Source organism: Notolabrus celidotus, chromosome 2 (genome assembly GCF_009762535.1).
Source record: "Notolabrus celidotus isolate fNotCel1 chromosome 2, fNotCel1.pri, whole genome shotgun sequence".
NCBI classification, from domain to species: Eukaryota; Metazoa; Chordata; class Actinopteri; order Labriformes; family Labridae; genus Notolabrus; species Notolabrus celidotus.
In genome coordinates this window covers 6,973,867-6,989,561 of record NC_048273.1, presented here as the reverse complement: position 1 = coordinate 6,989,561, position 15,695 = coordinate 6,973,867, and the positions used below count along the sequence as shown (strand labels likewise).

The 15,695-nt window shown below is 46.3% G+C and overlaps 1 protein-coding gene across 1 annotated transcript in view; it reads left to right on the top strand.

The window, feature by feature from the left end:
• nhsa (Nance-Horan syndrome a (congenital cataracts and dental anomalies)) overlaps positions 1–11,503 on the top strand; it is a 116,889-nt gene extending 105,386 nt beyond the window's left edge. Inside the window, exons 7-9 of the mRNA XM_034701225.1 lie at positions 1,796–4,564; positions 6,421–6,544; positions 6,631–11,503. Of these exons, the coding sequence (XP_034557116.1) occupies positions 1,796–4,564; positions 6,421–6,544; positions 6,631–7,252 (3,515 nt within the window). The 3' untranslated portion in view covers positions 7,253–11,503. The remainder of the gene's footprint in view (positions 1–1,795; positions 4,565–6,420; positions 6,545–6,630) is intronic.
• The last annotated feature ends 4,192 nt before the right edge of the window (positions 11,504–15,695 follow it).

Here is a 15,695-nt window from a genome sequence, read left to right as displayed (position 1 = left end):
TAGTTAGTCCCAAAAAAATATTATTCATATACTGCAAACAATTTGACATGTAGTGCGTCTGTGCCTGCAGTGTAATGACTGGTGGAGTAATTCAGTACTCGTCCATGTACTGACCTGCGCTACCCGCCCACTGGGTGGCAATAAAGCACACTAATGACCTTGTTAATTTTAGACAATATGTGATAAGACGTAGGCGTACAACAGCAATGGATAAATAATGTTACAACAATGTTACAATGTGATTTAGCAGACGCTTTTATCCAAAGCGACGTACATACGAGAACAAGAACAACACAAGCAAAGATCTAGACAAGAGGAAACAAGATCAGTAAGAGTAACAAAGTGCTTCAAGTCAATTTGGGTGCAGGTACTACCAAGCAGTGTAAAGGCAATGCACAAAAGTAAATAAGGAACATCTACAATGAAGCAACCAAACCATTTAAGACCTTCCATTATCATCATCAACAATTAACATCACCACAATAATGACCAAAGTACCAAGTGCTGGGTCACTCCAGACCTGAACACAGATTCCCAGAGTAGAGCAGGACAGTGTGAGTCAACTGTAGCTGGAAGACATGATCTGCCACTGGGGACAACAGTGGAGAACAGTCTAGCTAAGTGCATAGTGCTTCCTAAAGAGCTGGGTCTTTAGCTGTCTTTTGAAAGTAGAGAGGGACTCTGCAGATCGAATGGAGTTGGACAATTCATTCCACCATTTAGGGAGAGAAGAGAACAGAAGAAAAGAGTCAAGCTAGTGATTTTGAGGCCTTGTGTGCTGGAAGCACTAGGCGCTTTTCAGAGGCTGAGCGTAGCGGGCGAGAAGAGCAGTTGGATGAGGGGTTCCAGGTAAACTGGAGCGGTTTTGGTGACTGCTTTGTAAGTCATGATTAGAGTTTTGTATCTGATGCGAGCTGCAACTGGAAGCCAGTGTAGCGAAATGAGCAGGGGAGTGACATGAGCTGTCTTAGGCTGGTTGAAGACCAGACATGCTGCTGCATTCTGGATCATTTGCAGAGATTTAACTGTGCATGCAGGGAGGCCTGCCAGTAGAGAGTTGCAGCAGTCAATGCATGACATTACAAGAGCCTGAACCAGGAGCTGTGTTGCATGTTCTGTCAGGTAGGGTCTGATCCTCTTGATCAGACAGAAATAATCAAAAAGGAAAATTGAAAACTCCAAACTGGGCCCCCTGGACAAAATTCAAACCCGGATGAAGAGCGTACGGTGTCTGCGAGAGCTCTCAAAGCTAGCTACTCAGTAGCTGAACTCGTAGCCAAATCAAAAAAGCCACACACTGTGACAGAGACATTAATACTACCTGCAAAAGCCATTGTAAATAAGATGCTGATGCAGTTAAAGAAGTAGCCAAAGTCCCTCTCTCAGATAAATGGATTCATAAATTGAGAGACTAAATGTGTCATTTTGGAACACTTTTGGTTGGTGGTGTGACTCAGGATTTTTTTTTATGTAAGAAATGTGCCTTGGCTAAAAAAAGGTTGAAACACACTGCTCTACATGCAGATTGAAGAGAGAGAAAGGTAGTTTGATACAGTGAAGGATGAAAATGTGCAGGCTCCTCTCTCATGCACTCGTCCTACAACAGATTGAGGATTCAGTCTGTGCTCATGTGGTTGAGGATTGTTTTGTCCCAGTCTGGGTTGGAAACTTGCAAAACCTGACTTAATGTTGCTGGTTTTTCTAAAGTGTCCTCCCCCAGCTTTTAGTTTTGCATTATTGCATCATAGTTTGTTTTAAATAAACTTACCATGGCTTGTGTTCTTCCTCCTCTCAGACTCTGATGACTCTCCTGGCTCCAGAGAGCGCACAGTGATCGTCCACACTAGTCCCGACGTCACTCCTTCACACGACGAGCTGTCCAGCCATCAGAGCACAAGAGACTCGGGCTGTCAGACTGAAGACTTTCTGATCTCAGGAGCGCCGTCTCGCAGGAGGATCCGGGCCCAGAGAGGACAGGGAGTCTCTCTGTCCCTGTCCCACTCTGCAGGGAACATCACCTGTCTGCCGGACAGCGCTGAGGCCATGTTCACCGCCTCTTTGGGCGCCCGCCTGCGCTCCAGGAGTCTACCTCGAGACGGGAACCGGGTGATAGACAACGGGCATCAGGACAGTGAGGATGAGGGGGAGCTCTCTCCGTTTGATGCTGAGGACTTCCTGCCAGGTCATGGGGAGCTGATCCTGAAAGATGAAGAGGAGAGCACGGATGACCAGACTATGAGCGAACACACGCTGGCTCTGAAGTATAAGCAGCTCTCAGAGAGTCCGGAGCGCAGCTGGATGGAGAGGACCAGGTCCCAGCTGCCCAGGAAGACAGACATGGGCAGCTGTGAGATCTCATCCAGCTCGGACACCTTCAGCAGCCCCGTGCACTCCGTCTCCGCCGCAGGAGTGATGCTGGGAGGCCAGATGGACCACAAAGATGACCATCAGTCCTCGAGTGGGAACTGGAGTGGGAGCAGTTCCACCTGCCCCTCACAGACCTCAGAAACCATCCCCCCCGCCGCCTCCCCTCCTCTGACGGGCTCCTCACACTGTGACTCTGAGCTCTCGCTGAACGCCGCAAACCACAACCACGAAGACCACACCAGCTTTATGCTGGACCACTACCCGGGCCTGCGGACCCAGAGGACCGGCTCCTTCTCCTCCACAGCTATGGACATTTTAGAGGAAGCAGGGGGGAGCACTCCCATCGAAGGGGAGTGGAGTTACTCCCTCCCAGAGCCCCCGCAGGACTTCAGCCCTGAGCCCAACAGGGAGGCGGAGAGCAGCTTAGGGTGTCCGAGCTACACCAGCATGGCCACCTGTGAGAGCAGCTACTCCGACAAGCCTCCGTCAGAGAAAGCAGACACGGTCTCTCACTACTCTGTGGACACTGAAGGCTACTACACATCCATGCACTTTGACTGCGGCCTAAATGGCAGCAGAAGCTTCACTTACAACTATGCAGCCCCGGGGTCCGACTGCAACCTGTCAGACATGACTCTGAGCAGACGCTGCCTCTCTTTACGGAAACCAAAGTCGAAGCCGTGTCCGCCCAAGAGGAGCTCATCCTTAAGAAAATTATGCAGTGAGGGGAACGTCCCTGACCGAAAAGAACCAAAGATTTCATGTGGGCAGCAGCTGCCTCTGTCCTCCAGGGAGAGGAACCTGCAGCTGCTTCTGTCCGCCTCTCCAGGTCGCCTGGAAAACTCCTCACTTGTCAAGGAGCCCCTCGTGGTCTGGGGTGTCGAGGACTCAGCTGATCTGCCAGACTTAGGCGTGTTCAGCTCCACAGATGCACATTCATTTAAAGATGACGGGATCGTACAGTCAGACTATGCAGATCTGTGGCTCCTGAATGATCTCAAATCCAGCGATCCGTACAGATCTTTGTCCAACTCCAGCACGGCGACAGGTACTACGGTCATAGAGTGCATCAAATCACAGGAGAGCTCTGAATCCCAGACCTCCCAGTCCGGCTCCAGAGCCACCACCCCGTCTCTCCCATCAGTGGAGAGCGACTACAAGCTGACGTCTCCAGAGAAGCTGGCAGGCCTGGCCAGTCCCTCCAGTGGATACTCCAGCCAGTCAGAAACCCCAACCTCGTCCTTCCCCTCCGCCTTCTTCCCTGGACCGGTCTCCCCGGCCTTTGGAAAGAGGAAGCCCAAAGTCCCGGAGAGGAAGTCATCGCTCTCCACGCTGTCTCTGCAATCAGCGTCCTCAAAGAAAGACCTGGAGCTGCCCATCATCCCTCCCTCACACCTCGACCTAAGTGCCCTTCCTAATGACGCTCACATGAAGCCGCTCCACATCCTTCACCAGAGCAAACAAAGATCCTCTCTGCCAGAGAAACCGGTACCACCGCAGAGCTCTGAGGTTTTGAACGCCCACCCCATGTCCATCACACCCTCCGTGCTGAACTCCGTACACCTCCGGTCCATCAGCAGGGAACATGAAGGAATACACGAGGACCAAAGCAGGCTGAAGTGTCCTACTGTGAACTCAACAAACTCCCTTTCTTGTAGCAGATCAACAGAGCTGAAGAGTCCTCTGCTAAACCACCGACATCACACACCACCGAAGGGCTTGTGGGAATCTGTGTTTACCTCAAATGAAGGGCTTCAAAATGGAGACGCAGCGTGTCAGAGCGAGACGAGGGTGGATTACAAGGCTTCTTTAGAAAGTCAGACGGCGTTCAGACTGCAGGCCGAGCCTCCGGCGGACGCCTCAGAGAGAACGAACGGTCATGAAGGAGAGACGTGCAGAGAGACGGCAGAAATGCAGGTTTGCAGTTTTCAACCTGAGATGAGAACCAAGGAAGAAGAAGAAGAAGAGGAGTGTAAGGTGGATCCAGATCCTGCTCTCTCTGTGCAGAACGGCTCAACCAACAGTCTGGATAAAGTGCTCGAGAGTGACGGACAATCAGAGACGCTTCAGGAGAGTTCGATCAGTGATGAAAGCAGCTCAGCGGTGGATTTTGAGTCCTCGTGTGTTTCAGCAGAGAGCGTCTCTCAGGACGACATTGAAGAGTCCAGAGAAGAGTCTGAGGAAAACTGCAGGACAGGTACTGTGTCATACCCTCTTCAGTCTAACTGTCTGTATTACTTTGTAATGTTTGTATGCATCAAACTAAAGTTTTAAAGCTGCCAAATAGTGAGGCTGTTGATACTGAAATTGTGCTTGGTGCAAAACAAGTCCTTTGAGCTCCTGATTTACTGGATCACAGGCTTTATAAGTTGTGTAGCTCACCTGATTTTCCCAGGGTCTGCCTCCAGAGAGGTTAGTGGATTCCTTTAAAGGGATATTTCAGTTTTTTGAAGTGGGGTCGTATGAGTTACAGTACACTATTGCTCCTGTTAGCCACAATGCTTGCCGGTGAGCTCTTCCCCTTTAATGAGAAAATTCCCAGAGGAACTGCAGGCAAGCTAGGCTACAATTCTCTGCAGACGGGGCCGACTATTTCAGGTAATTTCACCAAAGTTTTGAAAATATGGTCCAGGCACTCATCACGGTGCAAATGCATGCACCAGTAGAAAAACATTTGAGCTATTCAGTTTGCCGTCAGAAACCCCCTTTGTTTTGTTTTGGCACTATTTTCAGACGCACCTCGCAGACCGGTGTTCTTCTGCTGCATGAGCACGGATACACACCGATCAGCTGTTTGGATCAACAAGCACGTAGCAGGATCAAGTAGCGGTATCGGTCTTTAGAGTGAATTAAACTCACTTTTCTGCACATTTAAAAGATGGGACGTACCTGTCTTTATCCCGGCTGTTCAAACAAGCAAACCTCCTGTAAGACAGGGAACTCTGGATGATGAGTGATGCAGACTGGAGCCGTATGTGAGCCGCTGGTATCCTCTGATTCAGAAAGGTCCTGAAGTATTGTTGTCACTAAGTCCCTCTCCTGACAGCAGAAGCTCTCTGGGTTCGTTGGCATGGGCTCACAGTTTACACACCGGCACCACCAGGTAACGTGGGATCTCTCCTGCTCACTCGTTAGCACAGAACTTTCTCCCCTCTCTTCTTCGTTGGTACGTTGGGTCTGCATCTGGAGTTCTTCCTCTGTAAACTCTGGTTCATAGAGGTATCCTCTTGTGTCCACAGTAAACGGCATGTCATCGCCGCTGTCAGAATCACTCATTTCTGCAGTTTGTAGTTTTTGTTCCTAAAAGTGTCTGCTAAAAATGCTACGTGCTTGTTGATCCAAACAGCTGATCGGCGTGTATCCGTGCTCATGCAGCGGAAGAACACCGGTCTGCGAGGTGCGTCTGAAAATAGTTCTGACTGCAAACTGAATAGCTCCAATGTTTTCTACTGGTTCATGCATTTGCACCGTGATGAGTGCCTGGACCATATTTTCTTAACTTTAGTGAAATCACACAAAATAGGTGACCCCGTCTGCAGAGAATTGTAGCCTAGCTTGCCGGCCGGTCCTCTGGGAATTTTCTCATTTAAGAGGAAGAGCTCACCGGCACGCATTGTGGCTAGCAGGAGCACTAATGTACTGTAACTCATACGACTCATACACTTCAAAAAAACTGAAATATCCCTTTAAGAGGTCACTCAATGTCTGGACTGAAATAGTGAAGGAGGCTTGAGAGGCTGCTCAGTGCAGCTTCGTCGTCCTCTTTCTCTACTCCAGTGTTTAGTCTACTCCATCTTCCTCACTGTTAACTCCTCCTGCTGCTGCTGCTGTGCCAAAGCTCCTGTGCCAGCAGCGTAACCTCAAACACTGTAACTACCAGCTTCCACTTCAGGCAAAAATAAAACTCTGCTGGGCTGACTAACAGCACGAAGTAAAGAGTCCATCAGGAAACTGTACATCCCTAAAGGTTCAGACACAGCAGCCGGAGGACATACAGAAAAGATCTGACCCTCATGCGTCTTCAGAATCTAACTGTTTGACTTCTGTTCACAGACTCTACACCCAGTGATTCTGCAGTGTCTCCTCCCAGTGATGAGTCCAAGCCAGAGGACGACAGTGTGTTTCTCTCACCAACGAAAACCAGGACCACAGAGGATCTGTTCGCTATGATTCACAGGTAAGAAGCAGCAACAACACCCTCAGAGTCTTCATGTGAGAATTCAAACTTGAAGTTTCCCTAAACCTGGATCTCTTCTTGTTCAGGTCCAAAAGGAAAGTGTTGGGCAGGAAGGATTCCTCTGAGTTAGGAGTGAGGAGTCGCCTCTGTGCTGCATCTGGGTCGACACCACCTAGCAGCACTGTGAGCTCCCCGGTGCCCCTGGTGTCACCCGCAGCAGCAGCTGTAACCCCACCAAGCTCGCAGAGATCCACCGGGTCCATCCTCAGGAACGCAAAGAAATCCAGCACCTCCAACGAGGAGTTCAAACTGCTGCTGCTCCGAAAGGGCAGCCGATCAGACTCAAGTTACCGCATGTCAGCAACAGAGATCCTCAAGAGCCCCATCACTCCTAAGTCTCCTGCAGAGTCCCTCACGGAGTCCCCCAGACAGTGTGAAGACCCCTCCTCCCCTCTTCAACAACAGCAGCATCCAGATCAGATCTCCAGTCCGTACCCAAAAGCCAACTCTGACGGCTTCTCTCCAAAATCCTTCATCAATGCCGCCTCCAGGCAGGGCCGCTCCAGGATCCCCCCGCCCTCCAACAGCAGCCGCTACGGCATGAGAGGCAGAGTGTTCTCTGCGCCCATGCAGGCCATCTCTGAGGGCGAGACCGAGAACTCAGACGGGAGTCCTCACGACGACCGCTCGTCACAGGGCTCCACGTAGGAAACGGTCTGGACTGTGTGAAGTTAGTTTAGTTTACAGATGAAACCATGGACCAGATGGATTTATAATATATGAGATTTTGTGACGGCAGGTTAAATGTGGTTCACAGATTATATATATGAGAAAACATAGATGGGTGGAGTCATAGGAGTGCTTTGAAACGAATACATCTGTAAAAGAAGGAGAAGAGAAACACAAGAGGACAACTTATTCATATTCTTCTTAAATAGAGGAATAAAAAGAGCTCTGAGCAAGTGATCTGATTGGACGAGAGGCAGTCCGTGAGCGCTGATACTTAGAACAACATCACTTTTCAGACTTTTCACTCTGTGTATCACTCCGCCTCAGAATGAGTTCCAGAACTCAATCAAAGGGAAATAAACATGAAGTTTTCAAGAATACCCACATACGTGTGGACAAAGCAATATCTAATTTGGTTGAATATAAGAAAAAAATTAACTCAATAAGTTAAAAAAAGTTTAAAATTGTAAACAAAGATGTTTTTACTTGACTTCAGACACTCAGTTTCAAGTTTTTACAGTGTAGTTACATTTGATTTCTTATTCGTTTTTTTAATACTTGATGCAGTTTGCTAGTGTGACACTGGAGGTCCTGATGTTGTTCTAAATATCAGCACAGCTGTGATTCAGTCAGAGGCATGAGGCCAAAAAATGAAAAAACAAAGAATAAATAAACAAATAAGAATATTTAAAGGTGACATATCATGCAAAATGGACTTTCTAATGGTTCTCTACCTGAAATATGTGTCCCTGGCATGTCTACAAACCCCCTGAAAATGAAAAAAAATCCATTCTGCCCCTGTTCTGATTTCTCCACCTTTCCAAAATACCAAAATACAACTCAACCCCTCCTCCGTTTTTCATTCCCTGCACATGTGTGCTAACAAGGAGCTTAGGAGGGAGGCATGCTAGTTGTAGGCTGTCTTAATAAACACAAAGGTCGGTTTTACTCCCCACGTCTGCAGATTTGAAGATCTAGTGGATGATTTTTATTTTTCATGGAAAAGTGCTAGCGCTAGTTAGCATAGCCACATAGCTACATGTTCGTAGCTGTGTACCAAGACACACGTCCACATACTGACAAATAAAACAACAAGAAACACAAAATCTGTGACCAATGGTTCAGAAAGGTCCTGCTGCAGGCGCCTCTCCGTCAGGATCAGATTCTGGATCAAACTCAGAGGGTTGAAGTAACGCGGGTCTGTGAGCAGCCAACATGTAAACATTAGATCAACGTGCTGGAGAGCCGAGGGCACATCCACTTCCTGAGGGGGTGTGGTCAGAGAGCTCATTCTCATTTAAAGGCACAGACACAGAAAACAGCCTGTTCTGAGCAGGGCTGAAAAAGAGGGGTTTACAGGCAGACCAAAATCTGATTTCAAAGTGTTTTTTTGAGCATAAACTTCAAAGACATGTTTTGGGGACCTCTTAGACCAATATATGTTGATGAAAAAGAGCATAATATGTCACCTTTAAAATATGAAGAGGAATAGATTTTTAAAAAATGAATATGTACGATCGCAAATAATTATCAAATATCCTTATTTATCACATTTATTCTGTTTCTTTCTGCATATACATTTTTTTATATTTCAAAAAATCTTTTTTTTCCAAATTTTTGTTGAGTTATGTTAAGTTAACATACAAAAAAACAACAACTCATGAACAGTTTAAATAAAATGATATATTTTTCAGATATATATGAAATAATTATATGCTGAAATAAAGAAATTAATAAATGTGAAAATTAATGAAAATGGTTTTAATAACTTTACATTTCTCTTAATTCTTTTACAGATTTATTCTCATTCATGAACACTCCTATGTCTTCATATAGATGTAGTTATTGTGGCTGAATTTCATAGCTGTTTTCTTTTTTTATCTGTGTTCAACAAGTTTTATACACACAATATTTCAAACATATATTTATAAAACGAGCACGTAGCGGTGGAAACAGGGAACACGTCTCTCTGGTTTCATCCTGTAGGAAACACGACTGAGTCATGACGCCACCACAGCTTCAGTTCTTCTCCGTCGTATTCACACGAACTCTTTCCTAACCTGCGGCTGGATTAACATTTTTAAGAATTCTCACAGTTTAACATTTTATCAGAGAGTAGAAATGATAGAAAAACTAGCTCTTTGTATTCTGTGAATACGTATGCAATTAAACACAACTTATACATTTCTTAAAAACCGACCACTCAGATAACTCCCGTCAGGACAAAGACTGTGTGAGACACAGGAAAAACAAATGTGAAGCCTCAAAGCATCAATTTATAGAAATGACTGTATATTTTACTGGATCCTTTTTAAAAGCTTGTTGTGAATCCCATCACGGATATCATATTGTTACTACATTTACAAAATTCTCATGCAATAACGAGGAGGTGAAGTAACCTACCTGACAATCTGAGCAGATGAGAAACGAGCAGGTTTAAAAGTGGGAGATGAAAAAGTGAACAAAAAGTGAGAGGCTGTGGAAAAGGAGGGCTAAAAAAGAACAAGGAGGTTGTGTAATTTTTGAAAAACATTATTGTCAGAGCCCGGCTGATATGATAATGTCCGAGTGCATGCACACAGATGATTTGTGATACATGCTGGTATGAAAAATACTCATTTACAGAACATGCAATGCAGGAAACAACACTTGGGGTGATTTAGAAATACTGTCATTACATGAGAATCTGAGAAACTCTGCATTGACAAGTTTCCTGTAAAATCAGAGTATGGCTATTATCATTCAGCTAACAGGTTTTAATATCGGCCTCACAAATCCAGTGTCTGTCGGGCTCTGGTAATAATGCTCATTTCTGGTTTGCTGACTTGGTGTGTTTATGAATTGTTGAAAAAGGCGAGAGGGAAGTGTTCAGCAGGATTTCAATGTCTTATTTTTACTCTGCGCGAAAAAAAAGAGACGAGAAGTGATGAAGCAGCAAAAGTGTTGTGTTTTCGTGAGATTTTTTTTACTTTGAGTTGTGTTTAAGGGAGGTAGAGTTTCATTTTAGAGGCAGGTGGTGAAAAGTAGAAGATCTGGATTTGGAAGAAGGCATTTTTGGTTGTTTTGTACCGAATGCTTGTCTATTTTACTCCTCTTCAAAATAAAACCAGGCACGGGTTCATATTTCCTGTGCTACACAGTTCTAAATATATTTATTTTTATAACTAACAGAACATCTCAACATGCTCCCTTACACTTCTAGATTCACCGAACACAAGTATGCAATGAATTGATATTATAAATAATAAATACATATTTTATCCAGATACTTATTTTAAAATCTTATCTCAGACGCTGGTTGCAGAGACAATACAATAATTAATGTCATCAGCAGTAATAAGCTACAGCAACCAGAGGCTTTTAAACATACCATAATAATAAATCACATGTTTTTATTGCAGTGGCGGCGCTCACCCCGTATGAGTCTTTGCAGCCAAACATCCCTGTAGGTACACTGTAAATACCCACTTAATTTTGGCCTTAATGGGACTCCGTACTGAAGCGTAGTCACATAACAGGGTACACATTAGTTTAGAACGTCTGTGAGCTTCATTCCAGCCCCTCTCCGTCTGATTGTTTTTGTTTTGTTGCACTGATACGGTGATGTTTGTGAAGTGTCACGAGTCTCTTGCTGTACCTGGAGATATTTATACACATTTTTACACCGAGCTGTTTGACTTTCCTTGAATACTATTCACTCTCTGAGTATGCTGTACGAGTGGACTAGATGCTTCTGCCAAAGGCTAAAACACACACACACACACACACACACACACACACACACACACACACACACACACACACACACACACACACACACACACACACAGGTAGTGGCTGTTTTTCTTTCCCCTTTTACTTGACTGAAATGTCCTGGAAACATAAAACCAACACTACAGAAGAATCACGGTGTGGTACTAGACGTTTTTCACTTGGACCGTAGCTCCTCTTCTGTGTACTGTAGGTACCAACTTTGTATTTTTTTTGTACAAACATGTAAATATGATAACTTCTGTTGAGTTGTCTCTTATGTAAAAACAAAAATGTTTTCAAAGTTTACATTCATTTCAAAACCTTTGTATATTTTTGAGCTGTGGAACACTTTGTCTTGTATTTATTTTTTAGTAAGCATTGTGGAAATCCCATAGTAAATCCTATCAAAGTTAGCACAACGAGCTGCTTAGCAACTGTGTATAAAAAGACAAATAAATGTGACTGCTTTGAAAAATACTCATGAGAAGTTGTGTGAATTATTATTATTGTAACAGTGTTATAAGAGGACACATTTACCTGCCTGCTCTAGAGTTATGGGTAGGGTAAGGGTTAGGGTTAGGGTTGGGGTTATGGTTAGGGTTAGGGTTAGGATTAGGGTTTGGGTTAGGGTTGGAGTTAGGGTTAGGGTTACGGTTGGGGTTAGGGTTAGGGTTTTGGGTTAGGGTTGTGGTTAGGGTTAGGGTTACGGTTGGGGTTAGGGTTAGGGTTGGGGTTAGGGTTACGGTTGGGGTTAGGGTTAGGGTTTTGGGTTAGGGTTGTGGTTAGGGTTAGGGTTGTGGTTAGGGTAAGGGTTAGGGTTAGGGGTTAGGGTTGTGGTTAGGGTTAGGGTTAGGGTTGGGGTTAGGGTTGGGTTTAGGGGTAGGGTTAGGGTTACGGTTAGGGTTGGGTTTAGGGGTAGGGTTAGGGTTAGGGTTGGGGTTAGGTTTGGGTTTAGGGGTAGGGTTAGGGTTACGGTTAGGGTTGGGGTTAGGGTTGGGGTTACGGTTGGGATAGGGTTACGGTTGGGGTTAGGGTTGAGGTTACAGTTAGGGTAAGGGGTTAGAGTTAGGGTTAGGGTTGGGTTTAGTGTTAGGGTTAGGGTTGGGTTTAGGGTTAGGGGTTAGGGTTAGGGTTGAGGTTACAGTTAGGGTAAGGGGTTAGAGTTAGGGTTAGGGTTGGGTTTAGTGTTAGGGTTAGGGTTGGGTTTAGGGTTAGGGGTTAGGGTTAGGGTTAGGGTTAGGGTTAGGGTTGGGGTTTTGGGTTAGGGTTAGGGTTACGATTAGGGTTAGGGTTAGGGTTGGGGTTAGGGTTAGGGTTGGGTTTAGGGTTAGGGGTTAGGGTTAAGATTAGGGTTAGGGTTGGGGTTAGGGTTAGGGTTAGGGTTGGGGTTTTGGGTTAGGGTTAGGGTTACGATTAGGGTTAGGGTTAGGGTTGGGGTTAGGGTTAGGGTTAGGGTTAGGGTTTTGGTTAGAGTTAGGGTTAGGGTTAGGGTTACGATAAGGGTTAGGTTTAGGGTTAGTGTTGGGGTTAGGGTTACGATTAGGGTTAGGGTTACGATTAGGGTTAGGGTTAGGGTTACGATTAGGGTTAGGGTTAGGGTTAGGGTTAGGGTTACGATTAGGGTTAGGGTTAGGGTTGGGGTTAGGGTTAGGGTTACGATTAGGGTTAGGGTTACGATTAGGGTTAGGGTTAGGGTTGGGGTTAGGGTTGGGGTTAGGGTTAGGGTTAGGGTTAGGGTTAGGGTTACGATTAGGGTTAGGGTTACGATTAGGGTTAGGGTTAGGGTTGGGGTTAGGGTTGGGGTTAGGGTTAGGGTTAGTGTTGGGGTTAGGGTTACGATTAGGGTTAGGGTTACGATTAGGGTTAGGGTTAGGGTTGGGGTTAGGGTTGGGGTTAGGGTTAGGGTTAGGGTTACGATTAGGGTTAGGGTTAGGGTTGGGGTTAGGGTTAGGGTTACGATTAGGGTTAGGGTTAGGGTTAGGGTTAGGGTTGGGGTTAGGGTTAGGGTTGGGGTTAGGGTTAGGTTTAGGGTTAGGGTTGGGGTTAGGGTTACGATTAGGGTTAGGGTTACGATTAGGGTTAGGGTTAGGGTTACGATTAGGGTTAGGGTTAGGGTTAGGGTTACGATTAGGGTTAGGGTTAGGGTTAGGGTTAGGGTTACGATTAGGGTTAGGGTTAGGGTTGGGGTTAGGGTTAGGGTTACGATTAGGGTTAGGGTTAGGGTTAGGGTTAGGGTTGGGGTTAGGGTTAGGGTTAGGGTTAGGGTTGGGGTTAGGGTTAGGGTTAGGGTTAGGGTTAAGATTAGGGTTGGGGTTAGGGTTAGGGTTAGGGTTGGGGTTAGGGTTAGGGTTGGGTTTTGGGTTAGGGTTAGGGTTAGGGTTACGATTAGGGTTAGGGTTAGGGTTGGGGTTAGGGTTAGGGTTAGGGTTACGATTAGGGTTAGGGTTGGGTTTTGGGTTAGGGTTAGGGTTATGATTAGGGTTAGGGTTGGGTTTTGGGTTAGGGTTAGGGTTAGGGTTACGATTAGGGTTAGGGTTAGGGTTGTGGTTAGGGTTAGGGTTAGGGTTAAGGTTAGGGTTAGGGTTAGGGTTAAGATTAGGGTTAGGGTTGGGTTTTGGGTTAGGGTTAGGGTTAGGGTTACGATTAGGGTTAGGGTTAGGGTTGGGGTTAGGGTTAGGGTTAGGGTTGGGGTTAGGGTTAGGGTTGTGGTTAGGGTTAGGGTTAGGGTTACGATTAGGGTTAGGTTTAGGGTTAGGGTTGGGGTTAGGGTTACGATTAGGGTTAGGGTTAGGGTTACGATTAGGGTTAGGGTTAGGGTAACGATTAGGGTTAGGGTTAGGGTTACGATTAGGGTTAGGGTTAGGGTTACGATTAGGGTTAGGGTTAGGGTTACTATTAGGGTTAAGGTTGGGGTTAGGGTTAGGGTTGGGATTAGGGTTACGATTAGGGTTAGGGTTGGGGTTAGGGTTACGATTAGGGTTAGGGTTAGGGTTACTATTAGGGTTAGGGTTAGGGTTAGGGTTAGGGTTAGGGTTGGGGTTAGGGTTAGGGTTAGGGTTAGGGTTACTATTAGGGTTAGGGTTGGGGTTAGGGTTAGGGTTAGGGTTAGGGATACTATTAGGGTTAGGGTTGGGGTTAGGGTTAGGGTTAGGGTTAGGGTTAGGGTTACGATTAGGGTTAGGGTTAGGGTTACGATTAGGGTTAGGGTTGGGGTTAGGGTTAGGGTTAGGGTTAGGGTTACGATTAGGGTTAGGGTTAGGGTTAGGGTTAGGGTTACGATTAGGGTTAGGGTTAGGGTTAGGGTTGGGGTTAGGGTTAGGGTTAGGGTTGGGGTTAGGGTTGGGTTTGGGTTAGGGTTGGGGTTAGGGTTACGATTAGGGTTAGGGTTAGGGTTAGGGTTAGGGTTACGATTAGGGTTAGGGTTAGGGTTAGGGTTGGGGTTAGGGTTAGGGTTAGGGTTGGGGTTAGGGTTGGGTTTGGGTTAGGGTTGGGGTTAGGGTTAAGATTAGGGTTAGGGTTAGGGTTAGGGTTGGGGTTAGGGTTAGGGTTAGGGTTAGGGTTGGGGTTAGGGTTGGGGTTAGGGTTAGGGTTGTGGTTAGGGTTAGGGTTAGGGTTACGATTAGGGTTAGGTTTAGGGTTAGGGTTGGGGTTAGGGTTACGATTAGGGTTAGGGTTAGGGTTACGATTAGGGTTAGGGTTAGGGTAACGATTAGGGTTAGGGTTAGGGTTACGATTAGGGTTAGGGTTAGGGTTACGATTAGGGTTAGGGTTAGGGTTACTATTAGGGTTAAGGTTGGGGTTAGGGTTAGGGTTGGGATTAGGGTTACGATTAGGGTTAGGGTTGGGGTTAGGGTTACGATTAGGGTTAGGGTTAGGGTTACTATTAGGGTTAGGGTTAGGGTTAGGGTTAGGGTTAGGGTTAGGGTTGGGGTTAGGGTTAGGGTTAGGGTTAGGGTTACTATTAGGGTTAGGGTTGGGGTTAGGGTTAGGGTTAGGGTTAGGGATACTATTAGGGTTAGGGTTGGGGTTAGGGTTAGGGTTAGGGTTAGGGTTAGGGTTACGATTAGGGTTAGGGTTAGGGTTACGATTAGGGTTAGGGTTGGGGTTAGGGTTAGGGTTAGGGTTAGGGTTACGATTAGGGTTAGGGTTAGGGTTAGGGTTAGGGTTACGATTAGGGTTAGGGTTAGGGTTAGGGTTGGGGTTAGGGTTAGGGTTAGGGTTGGGGTTAGGGTTGGGTTTGGGTTAGGGTTGGGGTTAGGGTTAAGATTAGGGTTAGGGTTAGGGTTAGGGTTGGGGTTAGGGTTAGGGTTAGGGTTAGGGTTGGGGTTAGGGTTGGGGTTAGGGTTAGGGTTGGGGTTAGGGTTGGGGTTAGGGTTAGGGTTAGGGTTGGGGTTGGGGTTAGGGTTGGGGTTAGGGTTAGGGTTACGGTTAGGGTTGGGGTTAGGGTTGGGGTTAGGGTTAGGGTTAGGGTTACGGTTACGGTTAGGGTTGGGGTTAGGGTTAGGGTTAGGGTTATGCAGCCAACCGAAGGTTCCTTCGTGGAGTTCTACGTTGGGCAAGTCTTTCTGCGTGCAGTTTGCATATTCTCCCTCTGCATGCGTTGGTTCTCTCCGGGTACTCCGGCTTCCTCCCACAGTCCAGAAACATACTCACCACGCTAATTTGTGAC